We start from the raw sequence: 21,856 nt of genomic DNA, 5'->3' as shown, positions 1-21,856 counted from the left end.
GAAATTGTGTTATGTCCACCATTTTTTTCCCTTCACAAAGGCATCTAGAAATTGAGAATACAGTGAAGTTTGTTCACCGACAGTAAGAAATTTTTGATGCTGATAATGTAACGCCCGTTCCAAAGTGCACATAATGCATACTGCAACACCAGTCTCAAAGAAATACATATAGCTGATGTGCGTATCCATGCTACAGCCTTTTCTGTTTAGCTGTATTTTTACTAGCTGAAAATATTTAGAAGTGGTCTCTCTTCTGTTAGTTCAGAAGAACTGAAACACCCACATACTTCATAAATAATAAAAGGAAAAAGTCTCTCACATGCTAGAACACTGTGGACTACCAATGCCTACCCACAACCTCACCAGCTTTTTGCTAGTCAGCATTTTTCTTGGGATTGAGTTACTTACGGGAAAGGCCTTTCAGTTATAATCTTTCATTTGATCCAAGAATTTAGCTTAGTCTATTAATTACACATTTAGATTGCATTTAAATGGTAAGGTTCTCTACATTTAGCCACAGGATATAGAATTCACCTGTTCTGCCGTGAACGTAAAAGGAGGGAATTTTGCAACAGACTTAAATTAACAATGGGAACGTGAAACTGAGAGCTCCTGATACACAGAGAAATGTGTTCATGGATGGAACCTTCTGGCCAGAACTTGCCACTGGGAATATGCTCCTGCACAATCAATACGTTTCTTTTCATAAGACACCAACACTGAAGCAACCAGATGGCTAAAATAACTCTGGCTCCAGACATCATCAAAAGTGAAAAATCCGGTTTAATAAGCTAGCAAACCTGGAAAAGGAAGAGGGGCCCCTTTTGAATGCAGATCAGATGCAACTCACCTCTCCTCTGAGTTTCGGGGGGACTGATTGTTGTGGTTGCTGTTTCCAATAAAATTCCTAATTTCTGTGAAGTAAGAGTCTTCCTTGTCGTCTAGGATTGCCCCTGTGCTTTCCAGTTCTGAGTGAGGTGAAGACGTTGCAGTACCTTAAAGCAAAACAGAGGACTTCTGTTGTTGCTCCTTCACATTTTTTATATTTAACCATTTAAATCAAATTGAAATTGCAACACTGGTTAAAATGGGTGAGAGCCAGAAAAAGTCATAGTGATCAATCAGCTTTTGGCCAGAAAACCAGTAACTAGAAGGGAAGTAGCAGTATCCATGAAGCAAAAGTGGTTTCCAGCCAAAACAACTCCTTGCATGCTGGGTGCCATTTCCATGGTTTGTTATTGCTTTTGCCAAGTATCTATTCCAACATCTCCCTCCTGTTCCCTTGTAGCTCCAAGAGTGTCAGTCAATAACTGTGTTAGACCAATGGCTGAACTAAGCAAATGGAACTTCATTTTAGCTACTAATTATGCAAACATGCTTAAAATACGGAGCAGCCATTGCCATAATCACCCAGGTGCATTAGCCCTGAGACCAGGCACAGACATCTCTGAGCATCGGGGAAAAGGCAGCTCAGCATTCTCTGCAGGTACCTGGTTATTTCCAGAGGAGCGAAACTTAGATCAAAGTCTGCAGACAGGGTTTTCATTAAACCCTGCAGATACCTAAACCAGACCAGTGATATCCACTACCTGCCACTGCCTTTGCTGCTGCTGTGCAGTGACCGATTTGCTCTGGGCTTGGGAGACATCATTACCTCCATAATAGCATGAGCTTTTCAGCTCCTGACAGTGAGAATATTTCAGAAGGTGCCAGGAAAATCTTTTAGAGTGCCCCCTGAGATTCTAAATCTAGGACTCCTATTGAAAGCCGAGTGATTGCGGAGATGGGATTAAACCAACTTTCCCAGTCTGTTCTCAAAATGCTATGGTTGGCTTAATTAAAACCAAAAGAAAAGGCATCATCCAGTCGTATTAAGTTATGCAAGGGTAGAGTTTATGCTGGGATTTTCAAAGCACTTTAAATGTCAGCAGAGCTTATGCACTTACATATTTTCCAAAAAACCACTCATTGGAGCAGATGGCGCAGAACAACGTGTGCCTACTGACACTCAGTACACTGAAAGCGAGCATGCAGCCTCTGTTTATGAGCGCTGGTGGTACGCAGGGCATGCCGGGGAAGGAAAAGGCATACATACCAGACATGTTCCCGTTCTCGTGCTTTTTTAGATGTCTGTCAAGATTGGTTTGTTGACCAAAACACCTGTCACACAAGTGACACTTGAATGGCTTCTCTTTATTGTGGATGTTACGGACATGTCTCTGCAGGTTAGAAGATATGCTAAAGGATCTGTCACAGTATTTGCATCTAAAAAAAATCAAAACAAGTGGGTAGAAAAGGGTTTGTTAGTAGCTGGAAATGTAAGATTTGTCCTAAGAGACATGAACCACCTTCTGGGCTCAGCCTCAGTACCCAACTGCAGTTCCTCAGTCTCTATTCAGGCAAAACCCTCCCTGAAGTAAAGACAAGTTTTGGCTGAATAACTGGAGAACTCTGCTCTTGGAATGGAGACGTCACTTCTGCGGTGGGTTTTTCAGCTTTAATTCACATTGGGCTTTATATTTCAAATACTGCCTTTAGGAATAATCATAATATTTCAGAGTTAATGGCATCAAACTAGGTAGGGTAATTGATTCCCATGTTCTGAAAACTGTTGCACGCAAAGTTGGGAAGTTTAAAAACAGTAGAGCAATAACTCTATTGTTTCATGTGCTGCCAATATAATACAATTAAACACTTTTGGAAAAAACATGAAACAGATCTCTTCTAATGCTCAAATAAGGTAAAAAGGGTTATTTCTTTTCCTATTCTAAATTACACTGTGTGATTAAATCTTTTCTTGAGGAATTAGCTTGCTCGATTGCTAATCCCAGAGGAAATTTGGTTATCTTGCAAAAACCAGCAATAAACAGTCCCAACCTTTAATACTGTGCCAATGTGAGTAGTTTAGTCTATCACTCCAGTACCAGAGGCATCAATTTTCATACTCTGTAGCGATTTGGAGTCCCTAAAGCCTTTACTGTATTGCTCTTTAAGCCATTACTAAGTCATACTATAACTATTCCAAATTCTCTGTCTGGCAACTAGCCAACAGTCTTCACCACTTTAGTTTTTCAATCTTTTACTTCTCCCATGCTTCTCTTATGCTTGTCAATGATGTCAAATTTTTTTAGTGCTGAAATCATCCATTATGCTACTAATTGCTTGTGGCTTTTATATAGTGGACGGGTATAACATGCATCAAGACCTTCCTTCAATAAAATTAGATGTGAATCTCATTTCCCAAAGAGACTAGAGGCCAAAAACATATTGTTTCCTCACAAACAATGAGCTTACTCTGCTCTTTACAGCTCATAAAATGCAGAAGTTTGGTGCATTTGTTTTACTGGAACATGAACTGGCTTCTTTCCAGTTGATTCAAATTAATCTTTCATTTTCAATAAGGTGAAGCTTCTATACACATTTCTGCATGTGACTGTCCTGGACACAATATCACTACATATTCTTATCAACAAGAGAGTACAGCCACATGGGTTTTGGTTAAGCAGACCTTAGAAAGGATTCAGATTAGGCAGGAAACAAACAAATACAGTAATGCCTTTGCAACCAGGACCTTTCAAAAATCAGATGATTGAAAAAACACCCAACTTCAGGCTGCAAAGAACACCACAGAGCTCCTACAAAATAACATTTTTGCAAGGGAAAATATGACCATGAGCCCTATTGAAAATCACTTCCGTCCTGCTGGTTTCAGAAGTGCCAGCTAACCCTCCAGGCAAAGGCAGGACTTGCAGACAGTGCCTGAGCAGCTGCCTAAATCAAAATAACTTCACTAACTAGGACCAAAACCTTCCCCTACCTCTGCAGCTCCAATGCTGAATTATCAGCATTGAATGCAAAAAGCCCCATTTGAGACCAAAATGCAATGGTGGGTCACCGAGGCGAAGGAGCGAGCACTGGAGCTGGCCCAGCCAGGCACCTGAACACTCATTCCCTCAATTTACCCACTTGACCACACCACAGTCAGGGGTAAGGGGTTGCTGTACCTATAGGGCTGCTCTCCAGTGTGCGTCCTCAGGTGACGTGTTAGGTTTGCAGATCTCGGGAAAATCTTGCCACAGTATCTGTGATAAAAAAAAGGTTTAATAAGACAACGCAACCTGCAATGGCTTCATCCCAATGCGAGCTGCCCTGGATGCATAGCCCAAATTGAATCGTTAACATATGGTACTACTGGCATTGCTTTGGTGCAACAACATTACAATAAAAGCATTCACTAAATGTAAGTGACTGAGACACACACACTCACACAAGAAAGGGACTGGGACTGTTGGCAGTGACCAGCTTTTCTTGTGCATAGGCAAGGGAGATACGAAAACACACCAGTTTTAAAGATCACCCTAAATTTCTAAGCTCACTACATGATTAACAGTCACATTCAGATTTGGAATCAAGAGAATCTGTTATTAAAGCCTCGGATTTCTGCCTCCCTGTAAGCAAATTTCAAACCTTTCAACCAATTCTACGTGTCAGCAAACGTGACATCATTCTGTGCATTGAATAGGAACAGAGCAGACAAGACTCAAAGACCTAATCCATCAAGGTATGTTTCTATAACAACATGTCTTGAAAGAAGGTGACATGTTTTCAAAAAGATCAGATAAACTGATATGCCAGTGTCAAACGCCTGCGCATTCTGGAGATGATATAGAGACCTAAATAATGCAATTTAAAAACCATTCTCTAAACTCAATAATATGTCACAGGAAAAATAATGGAAAAAAAAAATATCGCCAGCCCTTCCTCTTCATTCAAGTAACATATTAATATTCAGTTCATAATTATCCCAGCTCTATTAATGACATTCAGCCCATTTTTGCATGGGGACAGAGCTCACACGGCACTCTCTTTAAGTGTATGAGGGTGGTGGCTGCTCCACGTGATGACTTTGAAGATTGCATCCCTTCACTTTTAACATCCCATTTATTTTTTCACAATGAGATGTATAAGCCTTCAAAATACCCACACAGCTAATTCTACTCTCCTCGACAAAGCTCCCATTCATTTTGGTTGCACGTACAATAACTATCTTCATCGTATTTTTTTTTTTAAGTCTGTATACATAAGTCCTAATAAGTCATGAATTTTATCTCTGATCCCTTTGGATATTAAAACCAGAAGCCCGAGAAAGAACATGTCTGTAGTTTATGATCAAAAAAATCAATAATGAAAGCACACTTGTGCATATGAAAGTGATGAGAAAATTTGGAAAAAATAATTGTTTATATAATAGTTTCCACCTCATTTATCAAACCGGCATGATACAGGGCAACCTCTCTGTTTCCTAATACCAGTAATTTAATAAATAAGAACCCCAAAGCAAAAGGCTTTCTATGCTTTTTTGGGCACACACAGCCCTGAAAGACCTGCTGCAGTCCCCATCAGCTGCCCATGCAGGGTGGGCTCTGGGGGCCTGGGAGGGCGGCGCAGCGTGGCCGCGGGGCTACCTGCAGGTGTAGCGCTCCTTGCCCTTGCGCAGCAGGGTCTCGGGCAGGGCACTCGGCGGCGCGCGGAAGTTGAACATGGACGGCACCGACTGGATCAGCTCGTTGGCCTCCGGTTTCAGGGCACTGAAGCTCTCCAGCTTTTCGGCCATGTTTTCTATAGCTGACATCTGCAACAGAAGATAGCACAGAACCCGTCACAGTGAATGCTGCTGTGGCTTTCTGCCCTCACTGGAAAGCCAAAACACAAAGAACAGACACTGCCAAGAGAAAAAAAGGTGGGGGGAGGGCAAATCTACACTTGCAGTCTCAAAAATGATGGGGCACGTCAGGCAAGGTGGTGGCCACGATGTTGTCCCACTTCGAGTAACGCCCATAACCACTACAGTGGGGTTTCTCTGCAAGGCTAGCATACAGCAGAACTCCTGCCCTAATCGCTGTAATGGAAAGCTGCTTCCACACAACATCGAAATCAGTCAGTGTTAATTTCTTCTTATTTTTAAGCCTCAGCTTCTATAAAATTCCAGTTTATGCAGTCGTGCTCTGTGGCTGTGTGCTTATGAGTTTAGTCTAGTCATGCCCTCTACTGAAACCATTGGCCATTTTTGACCAAATCAACAGAAAAAATAGATTCCAAAAATAACTTAATTTGCCCAGTCAGGGTTTTGTTAAAGGACTTGCAGAGAACAAATATTGCAGAAGAAACCTTACTAACGCTAGCTCAACCAAGGGCTGCAACAAGCCAGATCCAGAAAGGCTCCGTCAGTGCCCCAGCCACATCCAACCATTCAGCCCAGTCTTCTTGCCCTTCACAGTTAAAGACCATGAGATAAAGCCATAAGAAATGAAGCTTTAATGGGTTTGGTGCCATGTGTTTACATTACCTCTTAGATGCCTCTTATTTTTCTACAACCTCCTAATATTCCTGCTCCACTTTTAGTTGCTTGTAAACTCTATGTACTTTGGGATGCCTCCACTCTTGGTTAGCTGACTGTAATTTTTAGGGATTGGGGATTAAATAATTCCTGGAGAATGATTTCCTTTAAGGTGTCTGGAACCGACCATGAAAACTGCTCCAAAATCTCAAACTTTGTCACTTGGAGAGTTCAAGACTGATGCTAAGCCTACTGATAGGTGAGAGAAACCATCTGCCTCTTCATAACGTCACAAACAAATTAAAGAAAAGAAACCCAAGATCTCACCTACACATCATAAAAAAACCACAGCATGAGCCCTGTGCGATACTTTAGTTGTAACGAAGGAGGAAATTCTATGAAAGACAAGATGCTGAACGCTCCTCAGCTGAGAACACCTTTACAGCCCTTTCTTCAAAATTCATAAGAGGTTAATCTGACTGTTGGGATTTTAAAATTCTATTTTAATCATTTGTTGTTTTTTAAAATTTTTATTTTAATGAGCAGAATCGCACGTTTGCCTCCTGGAATGACTGTTCACATCATGGTTAGCTCTGGCTTTGGGTTGGGGTTTTTTTTTTCCCTTTAGCCTGTAGCCTGCCCTCTCATTTCATGCTCAGATTCCTAATGCTGAGTACAAATTGCAATGTACAGGGTACCACTGCCAATTTGCCAAATGTCTTTCATCAAACACGGTGCAAAAAAAAGAAAAAAAAAATCTCAGAGGGAAGTCAAGATACATTTACTTGTCAGGCAACAAATGTGAAAGCATTGCGAGGCAGTAGGGGCTGTAAGCTCTGGGGTTTGATTCATAATCACTCAGCTGCTAAAACATTCTCCACAGATGCAAGTGGACAGCACATTTGTCAATATGAAGGATTTTGACATGTACTGATCACAGGCGTGAGATATGTAATGATGATGCTGCTGGGAGAGGAGGTAATTCTATCTCGGCACCAAGTTGTCATTATCAACCCATACACCTCAACATTACCATATATTTCTTTTGAGACGACTTCATCTTTTTCTTTAGTCAGAATTGATTCTCAAAGCTTTTACTATAGTTTTCCCACTGCCTTTAATTCCTTCTAATTGTTCCCCACAAGACTTCATTCATCTATTTTGCAATTGCAAAAAATAAATGGTTTGAATGAAAAATGACCTTTGGCCTCTGGGCTGATTAGCAATGACAAGACAGTGCATGGGTTATGATAGCACGTTTATGGTGAAGAATAATAAGGGCATTGAGAAGTATAATAAATGTTTTATTTATGTATATTTAATATTCAAGTCAGTTTCATTACCTAGTGGTTTTAAATCATTTTTGGATGACCATTTCTCATGTACATGGTCCCCTACAGTAATATATTAAAGCAACTATTTTGCCCTTTACATTTAAAATGTCTTAGTCATGCTTTTTTTTTTTTTTTTTTTTAGTTCTTGTTTCCAGGATTTTGCAGAGGAGAAACTAGACCAATTCTTCCCTAATGTACAGCAATGCAGATCAGCACTACCTCCAACACTGCTTCCAGGATTACATCAGTCCCAAAATAGGTATGAAATCAGCATCTAATCTTAAATCCCTCATTCAGAGGAAGCACAAGCACTTCCAATTATTCTAAAGTATTACTCGCTTTCCAAAAATATGTTTCTCACCATAGGAATGACTATTGCATTTGTTGTTTGTGGGGTTGTCTTTTTTTCTTTTCTTTTTTTTTTTTTTAAACCTGATCTATGTAGTTACCTGGTATGATTTATATTTTTCAAGAAATGCACCAGCAACAACGGGAAGCGCTCGGCCCCAAGCCTTTGCTGATACGAGGCGCTGCCACGCTGCTGCTGGCAGGATAATTACAGCTGTTACCAGCTGCTGGAGACAGGGCTCACAAGAACCAAAACTGGGGCATTTTCTTAAGAAGTCCTGGAGCGTGCTGGTGCTCAGGGCCTTCAGGAGGCAACCCCTATCACGAGATGGGTACCTGGGTTGCACGGGCTTGTTACAGCCCCTAAAATCCTGCCAGCCAGGACCCCCAACAAGCTCTCAGTTACTTTACAGGCAGGTAGGCAGCCCCTGCTCATCAGTCTAAATGCAAAATATCAACTGAGTAATATGAAATCCGGGGTTTGCTGCGCAGAGGACTAACTCAGACACTGAAACCAAGCAGGAATTTCAAACCTGCGACACAGGCTTTTGGGGAGCCGCTAGTCTGGTTTCAGGCAGTGGTTCCAGGGGATGCGCAGGAGGGTGGGCGAGGGACCGACCTTCTCCCCAGTGTCTTCTGTCATGCACTAGCAACGAGAGGTGCAAGAGCCCTAATTGGAGGTTGCATCTCGATTACAGTGTTGAACAGCCATAGGCGGCTGCTGCTCCCATTCATTTGGCTAAACCCTTTTCGAATTCATTTATATTTTTGTCAAGGAGAGTTCGCCCATTTAATTAGGTGCATATGAAAAGATACTGGCTTTTGTTCCTTCTAAGCCTTTAGCTGGATAATTCAGCTGGGTGCCCCTCATTTTTTTTTGTATTGTTAAAACTAATGAATAACCATTTCTCATTCACGTTCTGCTCACCATTCATGGTCTCACAGAGCTGGGGCACAGCTCCCTCAGGCATTTCTTTGCCAAGCTGAAAAAATCAAAATCTACTTAGTCTCTTTTTGTATGGAAGCTGTTCCCTACCTCTGATCATCATTGTTGCACTTTTTTGTGTCTTTTCTAATTCTACTATGTCCTTTTTGAGAGAGACTTCAGCTGTATTCAAGACCTGAGGGCAGTATAACATTAATGATGTTTTCAATTCCTTTCTGCTAAGCACTCAGATGATATTTTCATAGTACTATCGACTTCAAGATCTTTTTCCTGAATAACATGAGTTAAGAGTCACACTTTCCCCTCAGTATTAATGGGTACTTACTGACATTGAGTTTTATTGCTGTTTTAATCCCTGGTGACTCAGCTTTCTGCCCATCTTCTGCAAAATCTTCACAGTCAGCTTTGGATGTAGCTGTTCTCCATAAACAGTCACAAGCTCTGTACTCTTTGTCTGTTCACCCTTCTTCCCATGTCATTTATACAGAGTATGCCATAGTTCAGAGCCCAGTGATACACTGAGGTGGACCCACTGATAATCTTGAATGATTGTAAAAAAGACTAATTTGTTCTTATCCTTTTTTGCCCCAGTTTTTTTTGGGGGTGGATTTTTTTTTTCAACTAATTATTAACACAGGAAGAAGATACCTTTCCCTTTTCCACAGTGAAACTCCCTCTTTCATCTGAAACACAAAGTAGCTCTTACTCCTTCAAATACCACTACTGCTGATGGGAAAGCAAGACTTGCCCCTGTAGGAGCTGTATTGGCCACAGAGATGCTACCAGTCAGCGCCAAACTCCTGGAGCAAGCTGCCAGCAATAGCATCTGTCCTGGGAGGTTAGGTGGGTGCTCACGGCCACCTCATCCCTCCAGGGGTGGTCCCTGGGGAACACCAGGGAGGTAGGTGTGTGGCTCAAGCTGCCAGGCAGCACTTTCAGGAGGGGTCTGCACCCCAGCTGAGTGCCCAAGGACCACAGCGATCCCTGAGTGGGGCACGGGGAGGAAGGCACTGCTTGACCCCAAGGATGGGATTAGTGTAATTGCCGTGGTCACGGAGAAAGCTCTCCAAGGAGGTAGGAGAGCGAGAAGATCCTATTACATATTCTACATACAGCTATTGCCTTATGGACAAGTCATGCCTGCTGCTAATCTGAGATCAGTGAATGACAGTATTTTATATAGAACAGTAACTTTTGATTTACATATATAAGAGCTGTTGATTCTATCTGCGTCCAGATGTCTGGAAAAGGAAGCAGCTTCCCCCCACCTCCCCGAGAGGCTATTAACCTCCTACTGACGCAAACTAATATGCAGTCGCAATTCCCCAGCTCCGACTCAAAAATGCAGACATTACCATAATCGGCTAAAACAAGTATTTATAAACATTTCAACGGGCAAGATACCATCAGCAGGAGCCTTGAACATTTGTCTTAAAATTTATTAACCAATAGAAGAAAAAGTGGTATAAATAAAGCAAAGGTTTGTGGTTGCTGCTTTTTAAGAACAACCTGATGATCTGAAATAATCTAGCAGACAATGTCATGTAAAACATGACCTCATGTTTTACAAACGCGACTCCTTCATTGCTATTATCACAAAAACAACTGATTTTATGGCTGTAACTCATGGGAAAAAAAATTGTTCAAATGTTTGCTTTCTATTTTTACTAGTGTTATTTAGAGAAATACTGAAAACCCAACTACTAAAGCTCAGGATTTCTCCCTCCCCAGTTCAAGTTATAATGCTTTCTGTAAAAGCTACAACTTGTGAATGTGTTGTCCTGAAGCTGTGTGCATTTGGACATCCAGCCATGGAACTTGGCTGAGCTATATTCATGTTCAAGGGATCTATCACACGTGGCTGAACTCTGTGAAGCAGTAGTGAGAAACTCATGCTGATCTGCAGCATAGTTCTGCTATAACTCTATTTGTATTAATGCAGTTGGTGGGGATTTAACTGATCTAAAAGAATGGATCATGCTAAAATAAGCCCAGTAAAATAAAAGCTCTGTTAATGCACTCACCAAATCTCCTTTTTTTTTTTTTTTTTGTAAAATTAATTATTTACAATTACTCTCCATAAAACTATTGCAAATAAAGTCTGACTATAACTACAAAACCTCTTTACAGCCACCTTCTCTTGATGGGACCAGAGAGGATGAAAGAGTCTATTGACTAAATAAATTGTGATCCATTCAGGAGAGGGTGTTGCCCATTGATTTGTACGATAGGGTTCCTGCCAAACAATGAAAAACAGTCCGAAATAATCTTGAAATATATGGCACACGCAACTGCAAACGAAGATAAAAAGGCTCATGTGACATATTCAAATATCTCAAGATGAAGATTCATCCATGAATCAGCATCCTGCTCTAGGCACTTTATGTTTTAAAGACCTATTTCTGCTGCAGCTGCTCAAAGCACTAGCATGGCCAGGAGACACGCTCACAAAAAACAAACGAGATGATGGAAATTTGAGGACCAAGCCAATGTCAAGGAAAGCAGACAGAAGAAACAGACTGCACTGGGTTTTTTGACTTCCCAAATAAGCCCAAATAAAGCTACTTTTCTGAAAGCAGGGGATTCAAGGCGCCTGGCCCAAATCACAAATCCTACCACAGCTCCTTCATGTGCTACACTGAATTCTCTCTACTGCAAAGAAAATGTTTGGGAACCACCTCTTGTGCTCTCCCAGTCCGGCGTCTAACCCCACCTCCTATCTGTTGAGCTCATTCAGCATCTGTGGGTGCCCACAGGAGCCCTTCAGTGCCTGCTTAGCTCCTGTCATCTCAGGATCCTAGTGCATCTTTTGCAGCTGCATAAACCACTGCTTTACAGGAAGAAAATGGGATTAAAAGCCATGTGTATGCATGGGTCCACCGCTGCTTTTGAAGCATGGAGAAGGGCAGGGCTAGGAGCCAATCTGCAGGGGCAGTACCTCTGAGGGCTCCCGCACTGGCCCCATACAGACATGCACGTGGAAAAGTGTACATGTGAAATCCTGGCTTTGTCTTGTGAAACTAGTCCACGTTGCCTCTGAGTGATGAAGGAGAGTGAGTCAGGACCCAAGCCGCAGCCGGCTGGCTCCAGCTCTCCCTTCTGAAGCCCAAAGGTTGGGAATAATCTGGGACAAGTATTTATGGGTTCAGTGCTGCAGCTGAAGAGCCAGCAATGCAAGAGCAAAACACGGTGGTATTTGAGTTGCATCTGTGAAAGCAGTTGCTGTGGCTCTTTTTTCATGAAGAATTTAGACATATTAAAAATAATGTTTTCTAAAAATAGAAGAGCAAACTCAAATTTATCCCACAGTACTAAAAGCACAACTCCTGTTCGCATAAGGGGGACGATGTAAGTATACACACAGGACAAATTTGACCCAAACACAGCAAACAAATGGGTGTTGTATTTCTGCTTTAAGTACAGCAATGAGCAATTAAGCTCAAAACTTTAAAGCTATTAAAGTGACTAAGTCCCATTAAGCTCAATGCCAGATAGAAACGTGAAGTTCTCTGAGGCTCTGTGTTTTAATATCTCAAATGCAGATTAAATATTTATAACTATTGCAACCTAAGATTTCAGCCTGAAAATTTCACTGCAATCTGAAGGAAACGGCTTGGACCAATTTCAGTTAATTATAAAGAAAAACTGCATTTTGTAACTCTCAGGTAAAGCTCCCATTGCCTTCACCAAATAAAACCGGCAGGATTAGGTAGGTAAAAATAAAGCCAATTTGACATAAGAGGACATTTATCTGCTACAGCTACAACACTGTGTAGGAAAGCCTGGCATGCTCCATAATTGAGTGGTAAGTTTTCTTTCATACTATATTTTTCTTATGCAATTTATTTCACAATGATTAAATCAAAAATATAAGCAATGAACTTACCCAAATTCTTTGATCAGGCAATTGGAACTGGGAGCAAAATTGAAACAAAAACAACACATTATTCGTGCATTGGAACCCTCATTGCAATCAATCTACTAATTAAGATTTTATTTAAAGATACTAATTAAAATGTTATTCTGAATGATTTGTTGCATCGGGGTATTCTCTCCCTAAAAATACAATCCTTGTAATGGCAAATTACTGTGAAATATCATTAAATGATGTAATTTTCCTAGCTGTTGGGCCACTGCCACTAGAAGGAATTTTGCCCAGACAGGGACAGTATAAGGGCTGCAGGGTTTATATCCTTAATCTCTACTTCTGAAGCCTATTTTAAAGATCCATCTGTTAGCTGTCACTTTATATAGTTTAAAAAAAATAATTTTTTGCTTCATCAGATGGCCCATTTCAGAAACAAATTCACCTACAGATACACAAACTTGTAGGACACAAACAATAATTTTGTTCATGTTTTACGCAGACAAATACTGCCAGCAGAAAATGAAAACTGTCGGTGCACTCCACACCTGTACTTTTACAGGGGTGAACAGGACTATAAAGGAAAAACAGCTTTTCTGCAACTGTTCCCCAGTCCTCCATAAATACCAAGTCAAATTCTGCCTTTGCAAACAGGAGACTCTTTTCTATTAAAGGCCGCAAAATAGCAGATTTTGGCATTTACTTTTTTGACAGGACATGTGATGGTGGTTTAGTTTTCTTTTACAATGTACTAAGAGCGCATGTTGCACTCACGACCTTTGTATCCATCCACCTCACACCAAGTTAAAGACGTCATCCCTAGCAGCTAGATAAATGATAAAATGAAAGCCAGCTTTTACCATGGATGCTTGTTTTCTTTCTATTGCAAAACGAGAAATGTGAAGGAATAGGTCAAGCACGGCAGGCGCACAGCTAGCCTTCCCTCCTGGCAGAGGGGATGGCTCTGCCCCTCCTCAGCTGGCACCTCAGCAGGGAGGTGGCATCCTGCACCTCCTGCTCACCCTGACGGACTTGGTGACCACACTGGGACCTTCCTCGGGCACCAACAATAAACAACTCTGTCAAAAAACACGAAGGCTGAAATCCCGACATCCTGCCCACTAATGGAAAAATGCCCAATGTCTCCATTTCACCTGCACGCCTACAGCATCCTTGCCTAGCTCCCATTAGCTCTTCTCTAGTTCCCCGTGTAACTCAGGCTCATGCAACACTGCATAGCAGAGTACCCAACTCCTTCCCTGCCCACCACAGCCAAACTCCTAACAGTGCATTTTAGTTTCCCTTCCCACCCACTGACCACGCTACCTACCACCATCATCACACCAACCTGTGGCAAAACCTTCATTTTGAATCCAGCTTGAATCCTTGAATCCAACTTCACTAAACAACACAGATTTACACCTCAAAAGCTAGCTAGCACTAAGCAAAATAATAGTTTCTTCCATCAATACAGCACCTAATATGCCATCATTTAAATAATTTACTATTAATTTGCAGCCCCTTAGCTGCTCTAACACAATCACACACTTAATGGAGAGGAACCAGCCTGGTTTGACAGCAGAGGACACAGAGGCTCGAGCTCCTGTTTGTGTGTTCGCGCATTAGCACTATCTGCTGCAAAATGGGGATTGTAACTTGTTGCTTTGCAACTTTGGCAAATAAGGTAACTTGGCAAGAGGTGCTGAGCTGCTACTAAATCTTGTTGATAAATTCTTAGTGACTTTAATGCCCAATAGATTCATCAATTCCTTCAGGCACTGGATCTAGAACGGGGTATTTTTCTGCACTCTCCACCCATGCAATAGCATTATGCTTGTGCATCTGCAACTATACGTGCCATCAGCTGCTCTTCCCAGTTCTGCAGAAATCCCGTATTTCAGAATATATTCCATACAACTTAGGACATAACAACTGTTGACTTCACTGAGAGAGAAAAAAAAAAGAAATGCAAGAAGGGGCAGATTATTGGCATGTTACGCCCAGGAATTCAGAGGAAGCTGAACCAGCTTCTGAAGCAGCTCCTGGTTGTACACTTAAAATACAAGATTTGTATGGGGTGTCATTAGTAGGATGAAGCAGCCCGTAGTCAGCAAGCAGTTCAAAATTCCCAATACCACAGAGCATTTTATTTCAGGCATAAGATTTAACCCAAAGTCTTAGAAAAATCCCCTTGGGCAAGGAGGAGGAAGACAAAATGAGGGTGCAGTGCTGTTGAAGAAAAGCAATGTACAGTTCGCATACATGTCCTATTTCTATACTACGTACATATTGCAGTTGTTACACCATATTTAGGGACACTCTCCTAAATTTTTGTTACTCAGCAAATAAGCAGCAGGATTACAGCCTATGAACAAGACAGGAGCCCTCTCATATAGCATGTCTTCAGGTACGGAGGAGCAAGGATCTACAAAGTCACCGCACACACTACAGCCCACCACAGGTACCTAAGAAAGATGGAGTATTTGCATGACGAGACTTGAAAGCATTGGGTGGAAGGTTTTATCTCTTTTCTAGGAGTCCTTAAATATTGACAACTGGGATGCTCAGCTTTGCTGGCCCAACTTTGAATCTACATATCCTCCTTGCAGCCACTGCTGACTCCACCACAACAGCCCAGCGCAAGGAGAGTGCTGAAGAAGACATGGGTAGCTCTAAGTGTTGGTAGCTACACTACAGTTTTGGAGGAACACAATTCTAAAACATACATGTAGTTTGTATCTGGCTTCCTCTATAATCAAAACATGTTGTTTCATCTGCAAAACATCAAGAAGCTCAGAACAATGCTTATGCTTTCCACCACAATGGTACAGCAAAAACTGTGTGTTTTAGGAAATCCAAAAATGACTAAGACTGCATTCATTTCTCTGCACCTGCTTTGAAGCATCAACAGGCTTGTTTACAACATCAAAATTCCGAAAATACTTACTTGTGGATGAAACAAGAATCCTGGGGAAGGTCTCAAGTATTTCTCTTTTAAAGCTTCCAGTGGGTCAGTTAACTTTCTTTTTTCTACTCTGTAAATGTTAAAATTAGATTTGCTTGTGATGAATCAGTCTCAGATATTAATAATTATACATCTACCAATGTTTAAAATAGTCAGTTATACATCAAGTAATTTGTTTCTCAGAGATAATCGTAAAAGATAAGGAAGTACAGTCAACTCTCGATGCCTGCATACAGCTCATTACTGTGGGTGGGGGCTGTGAATTGCCATTAAAGGGAGATTATATCATTTATATAGGAAATAATTCCATTTCAAAAGACTGGTAGTAATTATAATAGGAACAACTAACTACCGAGCACTCTTCTAAAGTGATAAGGCAACCAAGTGTGCTCTCCACTCAGAGGAGAGGAATTCAAGGCAACAGGAGCCTTGAGCAATGGGTCCTTTCTCATCTGCCCATGCAAGACATCACAGGCACCATCCTGGAAAACTTTCCTGCATGGCCACACACGAGCAGGGTGAGAAAGCCGGGCTTGTGGGGACACACTGAATCTGATATGCCAGCAACAAGGACTGTGATCAGCTCAAGTGGGCATTTACGCAGCGAAACACAGTGTGGATAATTCAGATGCAGCATGGAAGTTTGAGGATTTTGCTTGATATGTGCGGTTCATGGGACAGATCCTCTTATCCATACATAGATATAACTCAGGGCAAAGGAAGGCTCAGTAGCCACTGGCCTCATGCTGTGCTGTCAGATTTGTACAGATTTCATTAGTTTCTAATGCAGGACCATAAAACACGGATCATTATTTCCACTGCTTCAGGCATTTAAAAAGAGTATGACGCAAAGAAAACCTATAGTCTAATTCAGATATCAATCTGGCATGAATAAAACCATCTCAGTAAATAACATCATATCCTGTTTCCTCATAATGCATACCTGTTGTCTTATGCGACAGCACTCTCCAAAAACTTTGCCCATAGCATTTCTTTTCCAGATAAAGAAATTAATATAATTTACATGGCAGTAACTTTTTTTTTTTTAGCAATAGGCTTTAAAATCAGTCATTTCTATAACAGACAAATATTTTTATGGCTAATAATTTTCTAAACTAATTTAGATGCATGACTTTGGCTGGTTTCAGATGCACGAGCAGAAGGCGAAGGGCAAAGAGGGGCTGACGTACACAGGAAGCAGGTGAAATCCAGATCCCAGTGAGATCTGTCTCAGCACTGCTGGGAAACACTGAGGGGTCAGGATTTTACCACTGGTTTTTAAAACCCCAGCTCACTGGCAGTGTCTGCTTGTGCACCCGTCAAAGCCGCAGACAAGGCTCCCATTGATTTCATAAGGTAGATCAGATTAACTAGCCCGCCGGTTAGGCTTTGTACACACAGGGACACTGCACCTTCAATTATATTAATGAAATGCCTGGAGAAATCAACCCATTGCTCAAAAAAGGGTAAAAAAGGGCCGAAATCACTCTTAATTTCCGTACTGTTTATACACTTTAGGACAAATTTGCTTCCTTGTTGTACTTATGAGATACTCCTATTTAATTCAGGAGGCATCAGAAAGGTGGTGTCCAGGTGGCACCCTGGTGAGATGCGCTGGAATTTCCAGGGGAAGGCTGAGGGCAGTCAAGGAAGGTGGGCAGCATTTTGGAAGAAAAGGAATTTGGGGCAAACCAGTGGTGTCAAATACACAGTAAATAGACAAACATTCAATACTGATGCCAATTCACTTATGGGTAAGAGAAAACATTCAACTTCTGCATGTCAAGTTACGCAATTGAAACTAATGACCCACGGCAATGAGGGCAGTCATGAAGACTTGCTAATTGCAGCGTTAGCAGAGCCAGGGTTCGCTGCGAGCAGCTCAGATTTGAGGCGGGGTGCACAGGTTTGCATGCAGCCTGGGCCACCCCATGCCTCAGGGGTGGGATGATGCCTCCAGGGCCAGTGGGAGGGGGATGGGATGTGGTTGTCCTGCCTCCGTGGGCAGGTGGCCCTGACAGACCTAGCTGCCTGTACCAAAGGATGCCGAAAGGCAGCGGATAGTCTGTTACCTGTAAATGGGATCCATAAAGAATGGGGTGGGCCTGGCGTGCTGCAAGGAGGACTCCGAAGCTTTCCTTTGCTCGAGGTCACCTCCTTTCTTTTCTCCAAAGACGTGGTTTTTCCGAGGCTCGGCTTGTTTTGTGCCACTGGCTCGACTTCTGCTGCCCATGCTGAGATCTAGAGGCTGGTCCTGGCTTGCCGCAGAGGGGGCTGCTGGCTTTGAGGGTATGGGAGTAAGTGGCTTCTCCTCCTTACGCTTTATGGTGAGGTCAAAGGGAGACTCAGAGCTTCCCTTTGGAATCTTCTTTATTTCACTGGGTGATTGGGGCTCCACTTTCAAGGGTAACGGTCTCAAGTCTCTATCAGGAAATGGATACATTGATTGAGAGAATGCTGGAAAAAATGGGAGGGGAAACATGGAAGGGTAAGGTAAGGCTCCGACTTTTTTGTCTTGCAGCCCCACAAGTCCTGTTGAACCAAAGTACTTTTCAGCAATAGAAGCAATAGCCTTTATAGAATCATTCACCGCTCCTGACACCGCAGTCTGCTCCTCTAAGGATGGTGAGAAAATGGAATGATTGCTGTGGTCTTTCTTATTATTTATTGAAGCCAGGCTCTGCAGAGAGCTTACTTTGTCTTTGAACATTTTACCATTTTCTTTAAATTTCTCTTTCTCACTTTCAATGTCACTTTCCAGATCAGAGCCCGAGGTGGTTTCCAGGTCACTGCCACTGGGGGTACTGACATCGTCAAGGTCAAGGTCACTACTCTCTGACTGGTCACTGAGTTTCTCATGCGGCCTCTCTTCAGAGGACCTCTCTGGTTGAAGCTCCACTGGCTTATTCTCCCCTACTGATGGTTGCTTATTTAGTGCCTTCAAAATATCCTGGGTGGCTGGCAGTATCTGAGGATTTGTCATGAGGGGACTTTGACTTTTGTTTGTCTGATCTGCGCTCGGTAGTCCTTTAACAGGAGAACTAGTAGGTAGCAAAGGTGGCCTGTGGTACAAGCCTGAAGGAAACAGACCAGGGAAGCTAAAAGAAAATCCAGGAGCTGTTGGAAAGGTAAGACCAGCAGGATGCCTATTGGCTCCAAAATAGTCAGCAAGGCCCGGATTTGCATGATTCATATTAACCATGGACGTTTTATCCATAGCTGGGGTTCCAGGAAGTGAAATGCCTTGGCCAAAAAATCCTCCTGCTGCAAAATGGTTCTTGCCCTCACAAAATCTCCTGTGTTTATTTAAGGAAGACGTAGTGCTGAACATTTGTCCACAGTCTTTGCACTTGATTTGGGTTCTGCAATCAGCATGCATGCGCTTATGACGACAAAGGTTTGAAAACTGAGTATAGGATTTATGGCAGACCTCACCTGTATGTAAACAACAACAACAACATATCTCAGGCTTTATGGTAATTGCCCCCACCCTCAAAATTTTGCAAATAACACCACTTTTTTACCCACCAAATGTCAATTAGGAAGCCGTAAGGAGAAGTCTGGTGCCCAAATGCACAAAAAGCTATTGGTCTCTTCCAAAGCAAGGCATCCAAGCAGACAAATGCCTAAAGACAGCACCAAAACCCACTCCAACAAACCAGAAAAGGCCTTAAATCACTAAAAGACAAAGTTTCCTTGTTTGCTCTTTGCATTACACAGTGTTGCATATTTGGTGCTGTTATTCCATTTCGCATTAGCACCCAGAGCCCCACCAAGAGCCCCGGCTTGGTGCCGTAACACCGTACAAACCCACAGTGCCCCTGCACAATCAAGCGCTCGTGTCTTCAGATGACATTCATTACGTCACTAATCACATGTGGAAAGTTAGTCATTAAAATAAATATTTGCAGGACCAGACAGGAGATAGAGCCGCCGCACAGAGCTTTCAGCCTGCAGGACCACAAGGATATCAAGGAGGTGAAGAAGGAGACAACCAGGTATTTCCAAGTGCATAACCTTATTAACAAAAAACATTTGTTTCCACTTACAATTAAGCATTTAATTTCATGGAAGTTCAGGCTAGAGCCTGAGTAACCTCAGCCTAGTACTCTTGTATGTCCAAAGCTTTTCTATGTTTATAATGCATATAGTCCCTACAGGTGCCTGGGATGCTGTAACTCTGAATTCCATGTCTTAATAACTTTACTAATCTTAATATTGCTTATTTGTCTCTTGCACATGAAAAAATACACTCTATTTCAACAATTTCCTTTAAGAATGCAGCTGTATTTATTTGTGTGTCTGCTGCTCAAAACAGCTCAATGGATTTCCTTTCAAGCTCCTCTGGAACGAGAATAGCTTCAGCCTCACAAAAGCAGTACTTGGAGAAAGCCTGAAACCGCATCATGGAGGAGATCTACCTTGAGCTCGTGGGCCTGACCTAGCCCGCGACACCGGCACGTCACAGCGCAGCTTCCAGCAACCATTTTCAGCAGCCGGAGGCTGAAAGTGGCCCCAGCGGTGCAGAGCGAGACACCATGAAGAGTGAATCACAGCACTGAAGCAAACGGGATTTTGCAGCTCCCCAGTCTTCTGCCTGTTACAAACCTTTGGGAGCAAACTGAGGCCACAACCAAGTTATAGGTCTGTAAGTTAAAATGCAGTTTTGAAGAGGATACCACTCAGCTCCCCAGTGCCTTTTTATGTCCCCTTTTGGCATCCTTTGGATGAGCAGGGGCATCGGGCAAGTCTCAAGGCTGTGCTATGACTTGTGCTTTTCATGATGCTAAAATCTGTCTGTGCCTCTGCACTACCGTGCTTCTAACAGTATCAGCTCCAGCCTTGTTTAAAAACAAGGCAGCAGCATTATCAGTAAGCAGTTATCCCTATGTAATAAATCCTTTCGGGGTTTTTTGTTTGTGGGTTTTGTTTTTTTTTTCCCAGCCAGGAAAAAGCATGTGGTCACTTTATTTTTATTTAATTTGTGTTATATCATAAGCTCTCATCTTTCACACATCAAAGCCACGCAACAATACACATTGTTTATTCTGAGGCCTTTTTAACAATCATTTTCATGATTTGAGACAGACTGACATAATTTACAATGGCTCTATTTTAAGCCTGCAAAGGAAACTGAATTGAATGTATCCCATCCTGCACTCTTGGTTCCCATGAACTGCAATCACGTCCTCTAACTTCCACTCACACCGGGGCCTGCACTAACCTTCCTGCTCCTCTAAACCTCTGCCCTTGAGAAACTTGACCACTTGTTGTCATCTCTTAACTGTTTACCTCTTCAGCAGGCTGCTTCATATCTCAGCAACAATGCTGCTATTGTTCCAGGGCCTGATCTTGCCTGATCCACCCGTTTTCCCTGCTCGCATCCCGTTGACATCCCCAGGACAATTCGTGGGGTAAAGCGTGCAGAATTGGGCCCAACCACAGGAAATTTGCAATGCGGTAATTCAGGAAGAATGTTTGTTGCTGTGTATCAGTTACTGTTCCTGTTGGAAATCTTCATTCACAAGGAAAGACAAGAAAGAAAAGAGATATAATAAAGAAAATGAAGAAGAAGAAAAAAGGAGAGAGGAGAAGCGGAGGAGGAGAAGCGGAGGAGGAGAAGCGGAGAAGAAGAGAAGAGGAGAAGAGAAGGGAAGAGAAATTATTCAAGTTCTTTGAAAATGCTAGATTTTCTGTGGATAAGTACTTTCTGTTTCTTTTTTTGAGGGGAAAATATTTAATTTGCCCATTTAACATAGAACTATTTTTATTTAATACAGAACTATTTGTTGTTTATTGAAGTATGAAGCTCTGCTTTTTCTGCTATTTCCTCCCATTTTTAGCCTATTTGCAGACATAAGGTCTCTGCTCCCACAAACGAACGTCACCTCCAGAGTTCACGGTACAGAATCAGGCCCCTGACCTTCACTGCTGAGGTCTTACACAAAAAAGCTTTCCCTGCTCCCACCGGGTTGATCACAGAAACCAAAATTAAACTGACCAAAATGGTGACTCAAGTGACACATCCGTAGGTCTGCACAAGGTTTACCTTGGATATTAT

At 42.2% G+C, this 21,856-nt stretch overlaps 1 protein-coding gene across 2 annotated transcripts in view; it reads right to left on the bottom strand.

Annotated features, from left to right (window-relative positions):
* MECOM (MDS1 and EVI1 complex locus) overlaps positions 1 to 21,856 on the bottom strand; it is a 346,531-nt gene that overhangs the window by 5,498 nt on the left and 319,177 nt on the right. For both annotated transcript variants that reach the window (XM_055723809.1, XM_055723810.1), the window contains 7 exons: positions 17,868 to 19,230; positions 15,778 to 15,865; positions 12,852 to 12,878; positions 5,466 to 5,632; positions 4,005 to 4,082; positions 2,096 to 2,265; positions 851 to 995 (listed from right to left, as the gene is read on the bottom strand). In XM_055723809.1, the coding sequence (XP_055579784.1) occupies positions 851 to 995; positions 2,096 to 2,265; positions 4,005 to 4,082; positions 5,466 to 5,632; positions 12,852 to 12,878; positions 15,778 to 15,865; positions 17,868 to 19,230 (2,038 nt within the window). The remainder of the gene's footprint in view (positions 1 to 850; positions 996 to 2,095; positions 2,266 to 4,004; positions 4,083 to 5,465; positions 5,633 to 12,851; positions 12,879 to 15,777; positions 15,866 to 17,867; positions 19,231 to 21,856) is intronic.

Source organism: Falco cherrug, chromosome 11 (genome assembly GCF_023634085.1).
Source record: "Falco cherrug isolate bFalChe1 chromosome 11, bFalChe1.pri, whole genome shotgun sequence".
Taxonomy (NCBI): domain Eukaryota; kingdom Metazoa; phylum Chordata; class Aves; order Falconiformes; family Falconidae; genus Falco; species Falco cherrug.
This window is presented reverse-complemented; position numbering and strand designations above follow the sequence as displayed.